General features: G+C 51.7%; 1 protein-coding gene across 1 annotated transcript; it reads right to left on the reverse strand.

Annotated features, from left to right (window-relative positions):
• Positions 1 to 1904: 1904 nt before the first annotated feature.
• On the reverse strand, positions 1905 to 19076 carry MREG (melanoregulin). The gene is made up of 5 exons (XM_051624170.1): positions 18985 to 19076; positions 14958 to 15117; positions 5975 to 6065; positions 4097 to 4260; positions 1905 to 3124 (listed from the first exon to the last, which is right to left on the reverse strand). Exons 1-5 carry the CDS (start codon positions 19074 to 19076, stop codon positions 3008 to 3010), a joined length of 624 nt encoding a protein of 207 aa, XP_051480130.1. The 3' UTR covers positions 1905 to 3007.
• Between the last annotated feature and the right edge of the window lie 857 nt (positions 19077 to 19933).

A 19933-nucleotide genomic window follows, 5' to 3' on the forward strand; every position in this document is an offset into this window, starting at 1 on the left:
TAATGAGGTGCCTTGGTCCATTTGGAGAGGCAGCCTGGCCACCCAGAGGCCTGTGACACTCAGCCTGCACTGCAACAGCTCCACAATGCTCAACTGTGTGTCTGACTCGTTTGTACCATTCAAATGTCTCCTCAGGTTAACCTCATCTTCTCAGTTTGATACCCAAAACACATGTGGTACCCAGGAGGCTTTCCCTTGCCAGTGCCAGGGACTTTTAACTTGCCCAAAATCTGGAATGAGTTTCACTGGGAGGCTTTTTTTTTGCCCTTCTTTCCCCATCTTTGTTCTTGCCCTTGAGCAGGACAGCCCTACCCTATCTTCTGTGTAGACACAGTAACTATTCCTGTGATGATAGAACCTAGAGATGTCTTTTTTTGGACACCTCTGGCAGACCAGTAACAGGCAACTGGGCAGTATCTGAGCTTTACACTGCATGTGTGCCATGTCTGAGTCCAGGCAAAGAGTCTTCTACAGCTGGCCCCAGAGACACAAAGGCTTGCTTGGAGACAGACTAAGCTGGGTTTCCTTCTCCTGTCAGCAGAGGAAGCCCCAGTCTGAGCAGAACAAAAGTTTAAAGTGTGCATCCCTTGGGAATGGCTGTGCAAATTAGAAAAGGCAACTTACTCTCTTCATTTTACTAGCTGAAATTCAGTTTAGCAGCCTTCTACCTCATGTGCAGAAAAGACAGGGCACTTCTTACTGAGAAGCATGACAAGCTTGAGCTTGGCCCTCTCCTGAAAACAATTTCTGCTGGTTTCTGTACCTTTTCAAGTTGCAAATTATCAGAAGTTCTGTCACCTTGTAATTAACTAAGGCTGTTTTTGCCTTAATTGCAGCTTCCCCTGTGCCTGGTTTTATCTGAGGGCTGGGACTGACAGACCCTTCTCTGTTCATGTTGTGATGGGTACATAGTTTGAAGCCCAGGTTCCCCAGCCTGGTTGCTGCTCCCTGCTACACCAAAGTGAGCAGGTCTGCTCTGATCCCCTGCTGCTGTTCATTCCTGCTCCTCCCTGTGGCCGTGCTCAGAAAACTCAGCCCTTCCCCTGCACAGGGCCTTGCTTTGGTAGCTAAACTGATTCAGGGGCCCTAGTGATGGTCTCTTTTAGGCAGTTTTTGTCCTATTGAGTTAGAACAAATGTGATTTTGGTGACACCAGAACCAGTTTCACAGCTACAAATGACAGCAAGGGCTGTTCCTGCAAAGGCACCACTAGTGCCAACCTGCACAGCCCAAACAAGCAGCACCACTCCTGACAAGCTGCTGCTGCTTCTTGTCCATGAGATTTAAAAACTCACCAGGTGGTTTGATGTAACGTGTAGAACCATAAAGTGATAACATCCCTAGGCCTGACTTTTGGGTCGTGTCATGTACTTTGGCAGAGGGGGGGGGATCCCTGTTCTGCAACAGCTTGTTCAAACCAAACCCTGGAGTTGCCATGCACTTCAGTTTGTTTTCTAGAAAAAAAAAACACGGGAGGTTTTTCAAAGTGGAGCTGAACTTCTGCTGAAGAAAAAAAACAAAGCAAAACAAACAAACAAACAAAAAAAAAAACCCAACACCAAAACCAAACATGGAAACTGGGCAACTCACTTCAAATCCCACTGAAATGAAATGAAATCCCCATCATGTCCTATGAGGAATTTGGCAAACTCTTCCAAGTCAACGAGCAGTTTTTAAGTGTGTGGACAGCAGGTTGCAGAGGCTTTACAAATAGCCCAACCCTCCTGCTATCAGCAGTCAAGATAAACATTCTTGCCTGAACAGGGTTACAGAAAGAGCAAGAAATCTTGGGTTTGCAACATGTTTTATTTATTAGATTCAGTTTTCACCCATGTCCTGAGTTGACAAAAATGTTTCCCAGGAAGACTGACAAACAGAAACAACTCATAAATTATATATATATATATATATATATATATATATAGTGAGAAAGATTTCAAACACTGTAGGTATAAACAAATAAAACCTCTGTTTTGCTGTTTTGGGAGGTCCTGTGTAACCAGCATTTTCAACTGGCCAACTAGCAGCACACATGTTAATCAGTGAAGCACTTCCACTTGTTTTTCAAAGATCAAATCCAGTGTTTTAAAATTATTGCTCTTTATCAGACATAACCCCAAGATAACACTGATATTAATTTAAAATCCTCATTACCAGCAGGGATGGTGTATATTGACAGCCCATGCAGCTTTATAGTGTTGGTTTTCTTAATGCAATTATGAGATAAACTTCCAGAAAATAATGAAGATGTTGGGCAACTGATCTGAGGGCATTACAGGAGCCAGATTCTCAGCAGGTCTGACCTTGACACCTTCCTAAAATCCACCTTCTTTGAAGATGCTGAGCTGAGCACCCTGACATACACATCTCCAAACCACTACTGGCCAGGACCGAGCACCCCAACCGTGACACTGCTCCAAGGCTTTGCTGCCTGGCACCAACTCCTCTCCCAGCTACGTGCAGCTCCTGCCCCTTTGCTGCATCTGCTGGGACCTGCCCGGTGGGGCTGCCCCGGGCTGGAGGTGAGGAAAAGGACCAGCACACGGAGAAAATGTCAAGAGTTGTAGACAACTGAGGTATCTTTCCTTCCTCGCTCCCAGCCAGCGGGGTGGAGGGAGGGGGCAGCAGCAGGTACCAGCAGAAGGTGGGAACTTCTTGCAGCACTTGGAACTGGAGCCATCTCAACTTTTACAGCTACTGGTGTGTGGCAGGTTTCCCCTCATGCCCGTTGCATAAACGGCTAGGCTAGCAGTCTCCCACCAGGGCTACACGAGGGCAGTTCTTGGTCCCTTCTGCTCGGGAGCACCTCGGGGTCAGCGTCTGCTTCTCTGGGCCCTCCTGCTGGGGCACAGCTCGCTGGCCACCTCGCTCTGCTCCAGCCAGCCCCACTTCCTTCTCTGCAGGAAAACAAGGAGCGGCACAACTCACGCCAGCCCCTCGGCAAAGGAGCCTGGTCCCAGAGGAAAAGAAAACCCCCTGTCCGTCTCACGCCAGCAGGGCAGGTTCCTCAGGGCGTTGCAGCCTTCTGGCTGTCGTCCACTCTGTCCCCGCTGGGCCTCTTTGGATACACCAGGCTGGCCATCTTGAAGAACTCATCTGCAGCATCCAGGGCTATGAGCCGATCCTGCCAGAGCAACAGGGGTTTACAGAATCACCAAGGGCGGAAAAAGACCTTTGAGATCATCGAGTCCAGCCTGTGACCTAACACCACCATATCAGCTGGGTCATTTGCCCTAGACCCTTAACCCTAGACCCTTAACCCTAGACCCTCTAATGTAGATGCCTAGACCCTTAAACCTTGACCCCTAACACTAGAGTCCTAACCCTGGACAGAATCGTCCCAGAAGATCATCTAGTCCAACCATAACCTAAAGCCACCTACCATAACCTAATCTACCCAATCAGTGCTTAAATCAAGCTGCTAAGCACTGTATCTATATTTCTCTTAAATACTTCCAGGGACGGTGACTCCACCACCTCCCTGGGCAGCCTGTTCCACTGTCCAATCACTCTTTCAGTAAAGAAATTCTCTCTGTTATCCCATCTAAACCTGCCCTGGTGCAACTTCAGGCCATTTCCTCTGGTCCTGTCATTATTCACCTGATGGAAGAGGCCAACTCCTGCCTCCCTACAACCTCCTTTCAGGCAGTTGTAGAGAGCAAGAAGGTCTCCCCTCAGCCTCCTCTTCTCTAAACTGAACAGTTCCCTCAGCCTCTCCTCATAGGGCTTATTCTCTTATTTACAGTCACTACAGGCTGCTTTGGGCAGCTCCCTGGTCAGGGTCCTCCCTCCATGACTGCTCTCAGGTTAAGCCAGGCATGAGGTCTCATCTTTTCCCACTTAGCTAACAGGCTGCAAGAGCACCCACGTGCACAGGCTTGAAGGAACTTGCTGGTGGGTAAAGGTCTGGTGCCACAGCACTGACACTTCCAAGGAAGTTAACCAGCCAAGCTACAAGCACAACATCTAATGGGGAAGCCCCAGATGCCACCAAGTACATGAGTGTCCTCTGGTGCAGTTCTCTGCTCCCCTCCACCTGAGCTCACCTGCAGAGATGGGGGCCCCGGGGAGGGAAGACCTGCTCAGAACTACTCACCAGCACAAAGAGGTAGCGCTCAGAAAGCTCCCAGCTGGTGGGAAAGATGTTTGTCTCTTCAGAGAGCTTTAACAGGATGTCCCGGGCTTTGCCCATGTTCTGAGAGTCACTGATGGTGCTGAGTTTGGTCACTGACAAAAGGGAGTCTGCTTCCTTCTGGAAACCTGGGAAAGAGATGTGTTACAGAGAGGAGTCAAGCATGTGGGCAGGGTCATCCCTGAACCCTCCAGGTTCTTGCAAGGTTCCCTACTCCCCTTCCACCTGGGGCTGCTGCATTCCCTACTAAGTAAAACAAACTAGCATTTCCCTGAGGCAAGCCTGGGTCTGCTCTTGAGGCAGGTATGAGCTTGCTGGTGGGGAAAAAAAACACCCCATAAACCCATTCAGGGCAAGTTGTTGCTGGCTTTCCAGAGAAGGTGTAGGAACACCCACACCCAGGGTGCTGATTCAGCTCTTGCAGCTCCTGATGCTGCCAGAGCTTTCAGGGATGGTGGGGCTTCCTGAGCAGCCCAGTGACTACACCTGGATGTTGTCAAGAGGTAACAGTGATAAAAAAAACCTGCAGCAGTAATGGATGCATGGGTGATTGTTCTTGTAGCAGTCAGCATCTCTTACAGGAAGGGTATCCAGGGAAAGAAAGGGGAAGGAGAATGAATGCAGGGATCTTTAAACATAATTGCTACCAGGAACTCTTTCCTCAGCTTGAGGGAGCTGGTGGTGATGTGTCTCACCTGACAACTCTTAGAGGGGAAAGAGTGGAGGTCTTATGACTAAAGCACAGGTCTAGATAACAAGCTGGTTTCACATCTGGTTGCACATCTAGCTTTGCTAAGGCCAACTGATCCCTGGCCTTGAGCTTCCCCAGAGCAGACGTGAGGGAGATGTGGGAGAGCCTCTGCCAACGTGCAGTAACAGATGAAAGGATGAGTGATCCCTCTCATGTTTGTTCTGTACAGGCTGCATGAGCACCCGGGTGGAGATGAACCCTGATAGCAAGTTATGAATTCATAATATTCCTCCCATCCAGATGCCAGAAGGGCAGGTTGGGCAGGAGCAGCTGAGATACCCATCTCCCAGTGATAACATCCTTGAACAGCCCAACAAGTGCACTCAACTCACACATTCTCTCCTCTCATTAGATGCCAACCACCACCAGAACACGATGCCAGTCACTGAGCTGATGTGCCAGCATGGTACACCTCCTTGGCCCAAGTGTCACAGGCTGTGTTTGGTGCAGTTGGGAAAACCAGGTCACACCAGTCACTGCCTTCTCCAGGAAGCAGCAGCAGCTGAGCCCACAGGACTGGTGGGTGCAGCTCACTGTTTGCAGACCAGGAAATAGCAGGAGTAAAAGAGAGCAACAGTTGAGCACTTTCATTTGGTAAAAGAGTATTCCAAATTCACTTAAAAGCAAACAAAGTGAGTGGTTTAGCTCAGATCAGCTGGCATGGGCTAAGGAAGAACACTAGATGCATCTGTGTTCAAATCTGAAAGGAATACCCATTTCTCCCTGCTTATCTTGTTTAGAAAAACCTAAGGTGAACTCCCAGGTATCCATGGCTAAGCTTCCACAAGGAAGCTTGAAATGGGTGACTGAGCATGTTATTATGGGCTTAAAAGGCTTTCCCACTGATTGTGGTTTGTGGGCTTTTTGATGTGCCTGCAGACGTGGTGGCCCTGTCTCCTCCCAGCCATGCCCAAGCTCTGAGGAGCTCTCAGCTGCCATGTGGGCTGATGGCACCGCTTGGCAACCTTGGTTTATTTGCCTCCCTTTCTCCTCTCCCTGCCTGATCTTGTGGAGCCGCTCTCATCCTCAACCACCATGGGACTCCTCCTTCAGCACCACAGGAATTTACATCCCTGTGTCCTCCAGCTTACCTAAATCCTCCAAAATATGTTTCCACCTGCTTCTCACTTCTTTCCGAGTCTGCCGCAAGGTGTAGATATCGTAGTTGAGCTTCTGCCATTCCTGCAAAGCAAAGGGATAAGAGACACTCAGTTATTTGCATGCAGGGAGGTCTCTGTTGCTTCTCTAGGAATTTCAGCTTTTTGGAACAGAGCCAGACTTGAAAGGTTGATGTTGGCACTGAGGGAGCAGTGTGAAGGTCAGTGGCCAAGCTGCTGCTGTCCCTGGATGAAATGACACTGACCAGCGTAGAACATTTTAGCTTGGTGTTTGGTACAGCATCTCTGCATCTTCTCTGCATGAACAAAACAGGCCTTCAGTTCCCCTGCAGTGGGGTTATAGAAGCCAGCTTAGGTGTTGCTGATGACCAAAGTGGTCTCCTCAGTCAGACAGGGAGAATATAAAACTGCTGCTCTGTTCTGTGCTAGAAATGATAATGCTGCCCTGGGCTGGAGAACATGAACCTCCCAATGTAGCCATCTCAGAGACTTCAGTCTCTGTTCCAGAGCCCTTTTCCCCAAACCTTCACAGCCCTACTAGTCTCAAAACCTGAGGCTGGGAGATACCTCATGTGGCCTTTACAGATTGACAAAACCACAAGCACATATGAATAATTACCTTCTGTAAACGATTGCAAGGCCTTATTTTCATATCCTTGCAGTTAACCTGGCGTGGCACGTGATCTTATCTGATGATAGCCCAAGGGAAAACTAAAAGTTTGGGGAACAAAATACTGCTCTCAGTTTGGGCACACATGCAGTGGCTTCTCCAAACTGCTCAGCCCTCTGTTTGGGATTTAGCTGGAGGAGGCAGGTTTTCATAAGTACTGGTAAACTAGAAAAACAGACTTTTTTTAAAAGGCTGGGGTTCCCTTTTTTAAATAGTAGAGAAGAGGGATGTGTGTGGATGGTTGAGGGATGAGCTGGAGTCGTTTTACATAATAACTATTCTCAGTTAATGCCTCACTTAACTCTACATCTTAAATCCTAACACTTGACCTCTAGCTTTATAGCTGCATAAAGGGGAATGGTTTCAGGTTGTTTATTAAACTGAGACCAACACAGGCAAACATCTGTGAAAGAATGAATCCCTGCAGAAACACGCGTGTTCTGCAAGAAAACGAGGAGTTCTTTTCCTAGCTAAGTTCAATCCATGCACACACTGGAAAGGATGCATTTACAGAAGCCCCCACACAGCAGGTCAGAAGATCACTCAGGTCATTTCCCTGCTCTAACAACCCTCATTAATCTCACCTCTCAGCAACAGATGACATAGAGGGACTTGGAGAATAAAGAGGTGTCAATCTGTGCCACCTCCCTGGGATTGTCTTCTGTGACAAGCTGGGTTCAGAGGGGTTAAACAATACCCATGAAGGCAGGCTGTGCTTTAGAAATCCCACTGCTTTTCTGACACCTGGTGCCTTGACAGGATTGACTTGATTTGCTAAAGTGCTGGAGACTTCTTAGTGGTTTTTTCCTGAGCCCAGCTGACCCACCATGGCTGCAGAGAATTAAATGACGGGCCTGTTTTCTTGTTCAGCAGTAGCTGCAGGAACTCCTTGGAGATTATGCTTTGGAAGAAGCAGGCAGCAGGGTTGACACTGGTGAATTCAGGTCAGGAGAGCAGGGGAAAGACAGCTCTGCACTGCTCATCTTCCCAGAGACCAAAATCCCCTGCATTTTAGTGTTGTGTTGCTGCTCATCATGAGCTGGCTTTGCTGAGCCGAGCTGCAGTGCTTGACAATAGCTTCAGTGTTTGCACAGGAAGGCACCTGCTGCCCATGCAAAGCACCAAAACTCCTCTTCTGCCCTTTGCTAGAAAAAGGAAGCAGGGACAAGGCTCCTCTCTCCTGTGACACCAGCTTGCAGCTAGGAATTGAGCTCCTCGATGGACGAGAGGAGGGTTATTGTATTAAAAGTTTTGTGCAAAGTTGATTGCAAACTTGAAAAGATTTTAAGAAGATCATAAAGGCTGCACAGTGCCTTGCTCACAGCTGGCAGGGATCCTTGGAAACATCTCAGCCTGCTTGTGAAGCCATAGTGTGAGCAGGAAGGAGTGCAAACCAGTCTGGGCGTGCTGGTGGGGAAATGAGCCTGTTGTCTCTGCCCTCCTGAGGAGAAACAAACGCTTTAATGCAGAGAATCCATCAGCACAGCCACTGAGACCCCGGGCTGCTTCCTGCTGCTGAACTAGGGAGCTGGAGGGGTGGGAAAGATGCTCCTCTCCCCAAAACATGGCTTGCCAGGGCAGCAGCTTTCAGGACCGTGGGGATTGGTAGCAAACCAAGCTCCTAGCTGAGCAAGCAGTGCTTACAGCATGCTGGGAAGCTGCTGCTGATTGCTCTGGATTAACAGCAGCGTGGCTTTCCCTTGTCTATTTTTGTTTTAAGGGAATCTAGGTTATGGCTTTCTTGCACGTCACAGTTACTGAGTTGCTCTACGGAAGCAAATACACGGCAAATTTAGGCCCAGTGTCCTGTCGATGGAGAATTTGGGGAGCGTGCAAAGGGGCAGCTTTGCTACAGAAAATGATACTGAATGGTGGCACCTGGGGGGGAACCTCTTGTTTTGGTGGGGGTTGTTTTGGCTGGGTGGGGAGCTGAATGTATTGGTTGCCTCGGAGAAAGCTGGGAGGAGGAGGATGCACATGATGCCAGGGATTGAAAAGAAACTAGAGATGATCAGGGTGAGGATGGGTGGCTCTGGGCTGAGCTCTTGAAGGGACTCATGCCCTGTTCTCCATCAGCCTCAGAAACCTCCAGGTTTTGCCAGGCCATTCCCATTAGCAGAGACACCCTAAATGCTGTGGGCAGGGGGCTGTTCTCTGTGTTGCTTTAATGAGGGAAACGGAGTGAACAGCATCATTCCATCCCCAATATTAATCAAAACAGCATCTCCTTTCAACTACACAGCAGAGGAAGAGCAAAGCTTGTCCTGCCCCTGTCTCCACACTGGAGTGGGCAACATCAGAGACTTTGGGGAGGGTGTTTTCCCCACGCACATCCCATGAGTCACCAAGATGTGACTTGCAGAGGGAGTATTTGGTTTGGGGCCTGGAGCATCACGAGGCTGAGGCTGCTCAGCACCCACTGCCAGGCAGCCCCGGGGCAGGCACCAGGGCCCCCTGCCAAACCCTGCTCTCCCTCAGCCCTCACTGCAGCTGAGGCCAGGATGGCTTCAGCGTAGACACAGCGTGGCCAGCAGAACCAGGGCAGGGATCATCCCTCTGTGCTGGGCACTGGGGAGAGGGCACCTCAAATCCTGGGGTCAGTTCTGGGCCCCTCAGGACGAGAAGGACAGAGAAGGGCAAAGGAGCTGGGGAACAGTCTGAAGAACAGGTCTTCTGAGGAGCAGCTGAGGGAACTGGGGGTGTTCAGCCTGGAGAAAAGGAGGCTGAGGGGAGACCTGCTAGCTCGCTACAACTCCCTGAAAGGAGGTTGGAGCAAGGGGGCTTGGTCTCTTCTCCCAAGGAGCAAGTGATAAGACAAGAGGAAACGGCCTCAAGTTGTGCCAGGGGAGGTTTAGATGGGATATTAGAAGAAACGTCTTCACTGAAAGTGTTACCAAACACTGGAACAGGCTGCCCAGGGAGGTGGTTGAATCAGCATCCCAGGAGGTGTTAAAGTATAGATGCAGTGCTTAGAGACATGGTTTAAGCATTGGACTTGGTAGAGTTGGGTTAATGGTTGGTCGAGCTGGGTTAATGGTTGGACTAGAGGATCTTAAAGGTCTTTTCCAACCAGAATGATTCTGTGATTCTGTACCAGGGCACCAGTGAGATGCAGGACAGGGCACCCTGGTCCTTGGGGCCCCCCTGGGCTGGCTCCCCACCACAGCCCCCTCCAGCAAGGTGTCACGAGGCAGCATGCAAGTATGGGAGAAGCAGCTCTCTCCCAAAATGCAGCTTCTCTTTGCATCCTCTGTGCACCTCCATTCCCTGTCCTGCCTCTTGCAAAGTCAGGTGTCACTTCTGGAGCAGCGAGGAGGCTTCTCACACAGAGTACTGGGAAAGCAGAGTGGAAGGCTGGTCTTCACCAAACCCCTCGGTGTTTCTAGGGACCTGGGACATCCCAGCGAGGAAACCAAAGCAGGTTGCAGTTCCTGGCCCTGTTTTTTGCAATCAGTTTTGCCCTTTTAAACCTACATAGCAGGGTACAACATATACCAGTGGGGGCTTGAGAAAACCCTTTGTGCATGGGTCAGGAATATCTCAGAAGCAGCAGAGAAACTCCACCATCTGTCTCCTCTGCTCCCCCAGCCCTTTGTATACGTACCTGGAAAACTTCCCTGAGCTCTCTAGTGTGCTTTGCTAGTTCTGCAAATGCCAAATGGAAGTGAGGAGATGCTGGGCATGAAATCTAAGGCAGGTTGGTACATAATCCAGAGCTCTGGGAAGAAGTGTGCCAAGAGAACAGGCAAGCACTGCCCAACTTTTCATCCCTGCTCATCTGTAAATTTCCTAATTAGTAGAGAGCTTTTCTCATGTTGCCAAAGCAGTTCTCTACCAAAGCCTTCTCCTTTATTCCCTTGAAAGCAACTGGTGTCACCATTCTGTTCAAGAGTTATTTTGGAAATGAGGTCAGATCAGAATTATCAGGGAAAGGCTGCAAAATACCAGCTCAGGCAGGTACCACACCACATCCAGGGATGCTCCTACTCTGGCTCCACTGGAAGTAGTTGAGGAAATACAAGCCCTACATCCACCTCTATACATCGAACCACCACCTGAGCTCTCAGCTTAGAATAAACTTATACTGGAATTAGTTTTAAGAGAGGCCTACAGGAATTCATAAATACTGTCTCATAGGCATTTAGAGGGTCAGTTCTGGGCTCCCTGACAGGCATCCCCAACCCTGGGCAAATCCCACCACCTCTGTGAGGCCCAGCATCAGAGTGTCTCAATAGTGATCTTCTCTGTAACCTGTTTAAAAAATAATAATCCTGTAGGACAGCAGGAGGAAGGAGAAAAACAGGCCTTGCCTGCTTGCTAATGGGCATGCCAGAAGGACTGTGCCAGCACAGCTCTGCTGGCCAGGCCCCCAGCAGACACACAGGCAGAGGAATTGCCCTTGCTAGTGGCTTTATGATCCCACCTTCCCCAGGGCAATAAGCCAAAAGAAAGGAAGACTGCGTTTACAACCAGCCCTAAGAATGATGCTTTCTCCTGGGTCGTAACACCAAACCCCACCTTTAGTTTCTGTTCACAGGCTTGCAGCAAAGCTGCCCTAACCCTGGCTCCTTCTCCAAAGCCAGTCTGGGTGCCAGCTCAGGCCCTCTGCCCATGGCTGGGTAACTCCATGCACCCAGCAGAGGCCACTGAGGCACCAGGGACACCACAAACTGGACTTCACGGAGGGGTCTATCTTAGGTACATAAGCCCAGTGAGACCAGTGTTGCTCCTGCTGCTCACACTGGAGGTTTGCTGGAGCCACAGCAGTCCCCCTTCCCCAAAACACACAGTTTGCCTCACTAGCAGTGTGCCTGCTGGAGCAGTGACTGGGCCAGTACACAGCAGCTTCTGTAACATCCTGTTTTCCTAGAGATCTCGTTTCATTTCCAGGTTTGGGGTTTTACTTTACAGCACAACAGGCCTGATGATGCTGCAGGGCAGAGGGAGGGAAAAAAAAAACAAACCAAAAACATTTTTCCCATATTTGAAATGCTGACCCCAGCTTTGATGACAGCTTTGATCTCTAAAGGCTGCATCAGCTTTACCAGCGCCCTTGAGCCACCCCTTCAGCTACAGCTTTTCTGGTTTTCTCCAAGCACACCCTCCCTTGCTTGTACTTTGCTTCCAAAAGTGCATCCAAGCCCATGGCACTCACTGGTTGGACACCCAACTCGTCCCATTGGACTTTGATGATCTCGGAGGTCTTTTCCAACCTCAATGATCCTATGATTGGCCTCAAGCAGAGAGAAATGCAAAGCTGGAAATGGTTCAGTCCTTATGACTCCCAGAGGCTCCCGTGAATCTTGCCTCATGTACCTGTTGCACGGTGGATTTGGCAACCACTGGGTGCTCCAGTGGGCTCCACCAGGGCCAACGTCCCCAAGAGCCATCACTCCCAGCACAGAGCATTGAGCAGGAGGAGCAAGTGAGTGTGAAACTGGCACACCCAGTAGGTGACAGTGCTGGCTTTGAAGAGCTCGCTGCCCCGGTTCGGCGAGGAGCAGGGCTGAGCAGCCCTGCCATCCTTACACAAGCTCAGGTCACACTGAGTTTGGGCTGGTGCTGCCAGATTTCCCAGAGCAGGGCCATCGAGATGGGGCAGGGAGAAGAAACAGCTCTGCATGGACCAGGTGTGGGTCCAAGGAACTGACACTGTGAGCTGCTGGCAGCCCAACCCTGAGTGACAGGGAGCACTCGGTGTCAGAGCACCCAGCCCTTTGCCTAGACAGTTTGGTTTATTTATTTACAGCAAATACACCAGGCAGAGGTAAGAGAGCTGTCCTGGAGCACGCTCACTGACCCCCAGCACTGCTTCCTGGCCCACCACTTCTCCTGTCCTAGCTCACAGCAACCGCTTCAAAAAAGAAAACGCCCAGGAAAGCAGAAGTGGGTTGGCTGGGTTAAGAAAAATGCAACACAGGTTTGAGGCCAAGGTGGTGCCAGAACAGATAAAACAGGCATGAGGTACAGCAACCTGCTCTTTGGGATCCTTCCAAGATCCTGTGCTTGGGAATGGCTAAGATAAAGGTGGGGGATGGCAAAGCATACAGTAAGTGCACAGCACGCCCAAATGTCTCCGTTAAACGAAGGAGCAGAAATGCAGCAAGCAGTTCTCCTTTCAGGCCAATTTTAACCAAAAGAAAAAGAGGACCTATGGTTTCATAATGCTTCTGCACTGCACAAACAAGAAGCCACTCTGTCCCCTGTCCTGCAGCATCCACACGCTCTCCCCAGGGACTCTGGGAGCAGAGCAGCTCCCAAAGCAGATTATGGCTCCTGCAGCCCAGTGCTTGTTTGCAATTAAGACTTTTTTTTCCTTTCTCTCAGGGCTAAAATCTCATGAGGAGGGGATGGCAGTGCAATTTGGCCTAGTTTTAAAATGCTCGCTGGAGTAAAGAGAGATTTTGGCACCTGGGGCTGAAAGCAGGAATGTTGGCTTTGCCAGCCAAGCCCCTCCCCGTTCTGCCACTCTGCCAGGAAAAGCTGCAGTTGGAAACTACAGCAGCTTGCTGAGCCTATCGTGCCTCAGTTTCCCCAGCTATAAAAGAGAGACAGCAGAGAGGCTGGCAATCACTAGCTGCAAAGGACACTGTGCCATAGTTCAAATCAAGTGTATTGTGTTTTAGCTTTCTTCAAAGTCAGCCCCATGTTGCATTCCTCAGGCTTTTTTATTAATTGCACTGCATGAAAAAAAAACAGGATATGCATCTTACATTCATTGTGGAGGGGAAGCCCCATGCTCTTTGTACTTTCCTTTTTCACTGGCAGGCACAGGGACTGCTCAGACTTGCTAAAAACCCGAGGGACACGCTGAAGGCAGGAGAGAGGACTGGTTTTAGGACAAGCAGGTACACTGGGTTTAGGACAGGCAGGTGCAGGAGTGCTCTTCTGTTCACCCATCCTCTGCAACCTGAGCAAGGCTGACACACAACTCTCTCCTTTGCCCAGGGAGATGTCCTGTTAACAGCCCATCCACTTATGATACCATTTTATAAATAATAATAGCTTTTAGGAGCCCTGCCTCATAACAAGCCCTAAATCAAGCTAAGAGGCCACTTGAATGGGCATGTGCTGAAATCAGGCACTTTGGTGCTGCTGGAGTATATATCCAGCTCTGCAACAACCCAGCACCAGTGCAGCCCCCTGAACAGAGTAGTCCTTGTTTCCTTCAGCCAATTTGGGCTGGATGAAGCTCTCTGTCTTCTTTAAGACAAGCAATTGCAAGGTAGAGAAAAGAGCAGTGGGGAGGGAAGAGGATCTCTTCAGTTAGAGCTGTAAAGGTTACATGCAGCCATGAAAATGTTGTTAAAACCCCATCTATTGTAAACACAATTCATTCAATCCCCACCAAAAAATCCCAAAGCATGAAATGGGGATACTGGCCAACTGTACACGAGGATTGCATGATCTCAGTATAAGTTCTAAAACCTGCAATTTTTATCTCAGCTGTAGCTCTGGAGTTTGAGGCTTCTTGTAGAAGCTGAGCTAGCTTTTGGGTTGAGGGGACCGGTGCAGGAGGAAAAGTGACAGCCTCACGGTCCCTTGGATGTAGTAGGATGGCATTGAAATGAAAAGTGAAGCCTCCAGGCTTTCCTGCAAACATTCTGCACTCTCAAAATCAATCAGAGAGGGGGGAACATGTCACTGTTTACTAACAACCTGCTCCTAATCAGGCTGCTGAAATCTCCTTTGCGCCCAAGTGCGTTAGTGAAGGAAACCAGGGCTGCAAAACAGCCTTTATGTAACAGCAATGATTTTTCCCTTCCAAGCTAAGAGCTGTGCCAGTTCTCTGCTGCTCAATAATTGCCCTACAAGTCGTTAGAGGAGTGTTTAACTCAAGGCATTGCTGGAACAGCAGGTCAGCTCCCGGTGCTGCCACTGCCGGGCGAACCCGCCAGAGGCAGGGCTGACAGTATCTGAGGATGGAAAGGGCTAAAGCAAGGGAATATCAGACAGGAGCTGCTCCAGGGGAGGGTTAGGTTGGATATCAGGAGGCACTTCCTCAGGGAGAGGGTGATTAGACATTGGGATGGACTGCCCAGGGAGGTGGTGGAGGCACCATCCCTGGAGGTGCTCAAGGAAAGGCTGGAGGTGGCACTTGGTGCCACGGGCTGGAGATGTGGGGGTGTCAGGTCATAGGTTGGACTGGATGGCCTGAAAGGTCTTTTCCAGCCTTGGGGATTCTGTGGCTCTGTGATTAATGGGTGCTTAAATAAAGGCACTGCACAAGCCTCTGATGAACCCAGTGACCCTCAGTCTGCAGTGACACCAACAGCACGGCCTCACCTCTGAGTCCTTGTCCAGCTGGTTCCTGACCACGATCATGTTGTACAGCACCCGGTCGTCGTCCGCCTCCGTGTGGGTCACATCGTGAGGGGTGCTCCACAGGTTCTGCTCCTCATCCCGTGCCAGCGTGGCTCCAAAGGAGGCGTAGGGGTTGTTGTTACTGCAGAGAGGGGGGGAGAGCCGAGGCAGCATGAGCTCCCATGGCACCACGCTGCCTCTTGTGACCTACCCAGCCTAGGAGAGGGGAGGAAGAGGAGGAGGGGAGGGTGGGAAGGCAGCCCGAATGTTTCACCTTAGCAAACATGCTGACCACACAAGCCATATCCAAACAAAAAGCAGCAGATACTCAAGACTGCTAGGGATAGCAGGTGTTACTTGAGCAGCCAGGATGGGGAACTGCAAGCACCCAGCTACAAGGATGGAAGGTGGCATCTCCCCGTCACCCCAGCAGCCCCCTGCCCTGCTCCCCATCAGGCCCCCCCAGTCTCTATGAGCTTATCATGGGAACAGTTCTAATTAACTAATGCTCAGAAATCCCGGTGGCTCTAGAGGGTATTTTCTCTCTGCCCAGCTAACCCTGCAGCCGTGCCAAGTTCCCAGTGGCACGGCCTGTCCTCCCAGAGACCTTGTGCCCAGAAGGGTATGCCTTGAGCAGCAGGCACAGGGACAGCTGTGTGCAAAGCCTCTAACTTGCCTCTTGGCCAAAGAAGCAGCTTCTACCCACCTCCTCCTCAAAAGCAGCACTGCTGGGCAGAGTTTTATTTCAGACAAAACGCACAGCACCTCTGCTGAGGGAACTGGGACTGGTTAGCCCAGGGAAGAGGTGGCTCAGAGGGATCTTATCCATGTGTGTCAGTTGGGAGGGAGCAAAGGAGATGGACTCACAACCTTCTCAGTGGTGGCTCATGACAGGACGCACATTGAAATGTAGGAAAGTCAGTTTAATCATAAGAAAAAAACGTTCTCCTGCAAGAGTGGGTGAGCACTGGCACAGAGAGGCTGTGGAGTCTCTACCTTTGGAGACACTCAAAACCCAACTAGACATGGTCCTGGGCAACCTGCTCCAGCTGACCCCGCTCGAGCAGGGATTGGACTGGATGCTCTCCAGAGGCCCCACCTCCACAACCATGTTTCTGTATGACCCCACAGCTGTTTTCTCCCCTACAAAATCAAGCTGTCAATCCCCACGGGGAAAACCCATCCTGGCAGCTCCTGCCTGAGAGGTACAGCAGGCACTGAGCTGCACAAGGACCTGGGCCAAGGTGCAGAAAGGACATGGAGCCACATCTTTATTCGGGGGATGGAAATGTCCTCAGCTTGCTTGTGAACTCTGGGCTTTATTCATGTAGCAGTCAGCAAAGTAGAGCATCCTCTTCTGGGAAGTTTGTCCCCAGAGGCAAGGAGCTTTTCTCTGCACTGGTGGCAGTTGTGTGGTTTATGGCTTTATGTTGCTACTCGGGATGTGTGCTTGTTTTTAGAGGGTTATTTAATCCTGCTGGGAAAACTTGGGAGCAGAGGATTTCCATAAGGTTTCTAATTGAGATGTCCAGGCACTCGAGCACAACACCACATACTGAGAAATACTTTTGGCCTTACCCAATAGTCTCATCAGCCACTCTGTGGCAATCTCTGCTCACTTCTTGTTAGAACAACCCCCTGTTTATTCCTTTGGCTTCCCAAACCCCATTCCTTTCGCAAGGAACCCATCCAGTGAAACCTCAGATCATGCTGCAGGCGCTTTAGCCACGATGCCAAGCCACAAAAAAAAGTTGCTAAGAGGAGCTCCAGCATATAGATAAAATAGAAAACAAATCCTTCACATCAGCATTCCTGCAGGAAGGTTAGTTAGATTGTCAACAAACCCGAAACCTGAGCAACAGGTAATAAGGGAAAAGAAAGTATCTTACAATCTCTCATTAAAAACAAGCAAACCAACATTAACTTGGAGGGTGTGGAGGACGTAATTCAGCTGTTCCTACACATGAGCCAGCACCAGCTCATTTAAACCCTTTTTCAAACGCAGAGCAGGCAGGATCCCAGCCTGGAGGGGATCACTCAGGAGCCACCCGTGCTATCTGCACGAGTTCAGTCCCATCCTAGGTTTGACAGGCTTCTTCCCACTCAGTGACTTACCAGTACATCTGACTTACTTTGAAAACCAGTATGTGGCAATAACACTAACACACCTTAGCTTTTACGAGCTGCTCCCTCACAGCTTGCAAGGCACTTCCCAGCTCCTCTGTATTCCCAAACCCTGGCACAGAGCACCCAGCAGCCTGCAAGGGATGCAAGGCAGTGCCCAGGAGCCAGTAAACCCATACAAGCTCAGAGAGCTCTGGTGAAAGCAGGCACCCCCAGAGTACACTGGGCTTCCAAGCAACATTTAAAAGGAAGAATTGGGAAGGGGGGGAAAAAAGGAGCACACGCTCTTGCAAGATCCCCACTTGGAAATACAGCCCTGAAGCCTCACGAAGAGGGGCAAGCCAGAGATTAGGCTGTTTAATTATGCTGGCACGCTTGTGCAAAAGCAGGTGGGTTTTGAATGCCCAGCATTTACACAGGCTTCCCTACTTATAGCCAGCATTAATTGGATCAATGGCAGAAGGCATGTTACTAAGAAAGGTGCCCGGTGAGGGACAGCCACCCAGGCCAGCAAGGCAGCAGGAAGGAGCCTCTCCACACAGGTCTGCTCAGCTCTCATTAGGTTAATGCCCATTTCCTGGGCTAGAGGCCCCATGCTCAGGATTATCTGGTTGTTCTTTTAGGTAACTGCTTCGACAGCATGAAATCAGGGCATTTCAAGCCCTGGCAGCAGCTCTGCTGTTACCTGGTATCTATGTAGGCCACCCTGGGTGCATCCCACCTTCCTGCTGGACATGTTTCTGTCCCACAGGGGAGCCGCAGTCCCTTGCCCCATCCCAGGGCTCAGCTCCCCACCGTGGGCTTCAGTGGCAGCCGGGGAAGGAAGGGGAAGTGCTGCAAACCCCACGCACGGGTATTTTGCAGCATGCTAAAAACCTCCCTCCCTCCTTGCGCGGCTGACAGCTCTTCTCCACGACCCAGGGCTCGGTCTTTTCACACAACAAACCCCCCCAACACACACACACAACCCCTCACCACCCACACACACCCCCTCTCACACGGCTCCCCGCACAAGACGGAGCTGAGCAACCGCGGCAGAGAGAAACGTGCGCTCCAGAAACCAGCACAGGCGCTGCTTGTCACACGGGGCTCTGGCCTCAAGTTGCACCCAGGGCGGGTCGAGATGGGATTTTTAGAAGAAAGCACCAGAACGGGCTGCCCACAGGTGGAATCCCCAGCCCTTGGAGGTGTTCAAAAGCCAGATGTGGCACTTTCAGGACGTGGCTCCGTGGGCGCGGAGGTGCCGGGGGGGGGGGGAACGGTTGATGATCTCTAAGGGGGGTCTTTTCCAAACGATTCCATGACTCTTGTGACCTTCCCCCCGCGCTGGGAGGCGAGGACCCCCCCTCTCTGTGCCTCCTCTCGGCTGCAACCCCACGCTGGGAAGACCCAAACCGGACGGTTCCCACGGCAAGGGCTGCTCGGGAAACACCCCAAGAGCCGCCGCTCTCGGTTCGCTGGCTAAAAAACGAACCGTAAACCCCCTCCCCAGCCGCTGCAGCCCCTCGGACACAACCAGCCCCCCCCCTCGGGCGAGGAAGCCCGAGCGGAAGGAGAACTGAAAGCAGCTCGTTACGGCGGGGAGAAAAACCCCTCCAGAGAGCCCCGTCCGGCTCTCGCAGGGGATGGCCACCCCCCCCACCCAGGGAGAGCAGCGGCTGTAAAATCACTGGAAACTGGGTTTTTGGGGAAAAAAAAAAACGGGGCTCGGCTTAGCCAAGCTGCGGGAAAGGGCCCTGGGGTCCGAAGGGGGGGGGGGGGGGGCGGAGAGAGGAGAGGGACCGACCCATCCCCGCTGGGAGCATCCCTCCATCCCTCCTCCGGCGCAAGACGGGGGCTCATCCCGGGGGGGGCCGGGGGGGGGGCTGATCCCGGGGGGTCTTACCTGAGCAAAGGCTCCTTCTCGGGCGCCGCCGCCTCCCCCCCGCAGCAGCCGCAACAGCCGCCCAGCGAGCGCAGCCAGGCCCCCAGACCCATCGGCGCCGCCGGACACCCGCGCTGGGCGGGACCGGGACCGGGACCAGCCCAGCCCAGCCCGGCCCAGCCCAGCCCGCCCCGAGCCCGCCCAGCTCCGCGCCTCCCCCGCCAGCCGCAGCAGCAGCAGCAGCAGCAGCTCCGGGGCGGGTTGACTCAGGAACCGGAGCCCTTGCGCCCTTCTGCACCCTCTCCCCTGCCTTTTCGCATCCCTCGGCACTCTCCTGCAGCCTCCTGTACGCTCCCGCACCCAACCGCGTCCCTCTGCATCCCTCTGCGCTCTCCCGCATCCTCCCGCATCCTCCCTCACCCTCTCGGATCCTCGTCCGCGCTGCCACAACCCCCTGCTGCACCCACCCCGCTGCGTCCTCACACCGCACCCTTCCACAGCCTGCTGCAACCTTCCTGCACCCCCGAACCCACCTGCACCCCTCTCTGCCCTCCTGCGCCCTCTCACACCCTCCTACATCCTGCTGCCCCCCTCCTCGGTGCCCCGTCACCTTGTGGTTGTGGCTTCTGGCCCTCCTGCCCCAGCTGGAACCGGCCACCAGTGACCAGCCCTGCCGGGCCAGAAACGAGAAATTCCCCCCTTTCCAATCCCCTACCCTTCCAGGCGTGTTCCCTCTTGGCTTTGGGAGCTGCTTCTCACTAGAAATGGGTTGGGGGGGTGATGGACTCACGGGGGGGGGGGGGTTTGGAGAAAGAAGACCCTAAAACTTTGCCTCTCCCCTTTATTTCTGCTTTTATGACAACAAATATTTCCATCACGTGCATAGTTTAGACCCCAAAGAAGAAGAAGAAAAAAGCTTAAACACTGAATGAAGGTGGTCCAGGATCTCGTTTAACTGCCACAGTTTGGA

Source organism: Apus apus, chromosome 6 (genome assembly GCF_020740795.1).
Source record: "Apus apus isolate bApuApu2 chromosome 6, bApuApu2.pri.cur, whole genome shotgun sequence".
NCBI classification, from domain to species: domain Eukaryota; kingdom Metazoa; phylum Chordata; class Aves; order Apodiformes; family Apodidae; genus Apus; species Apus apus.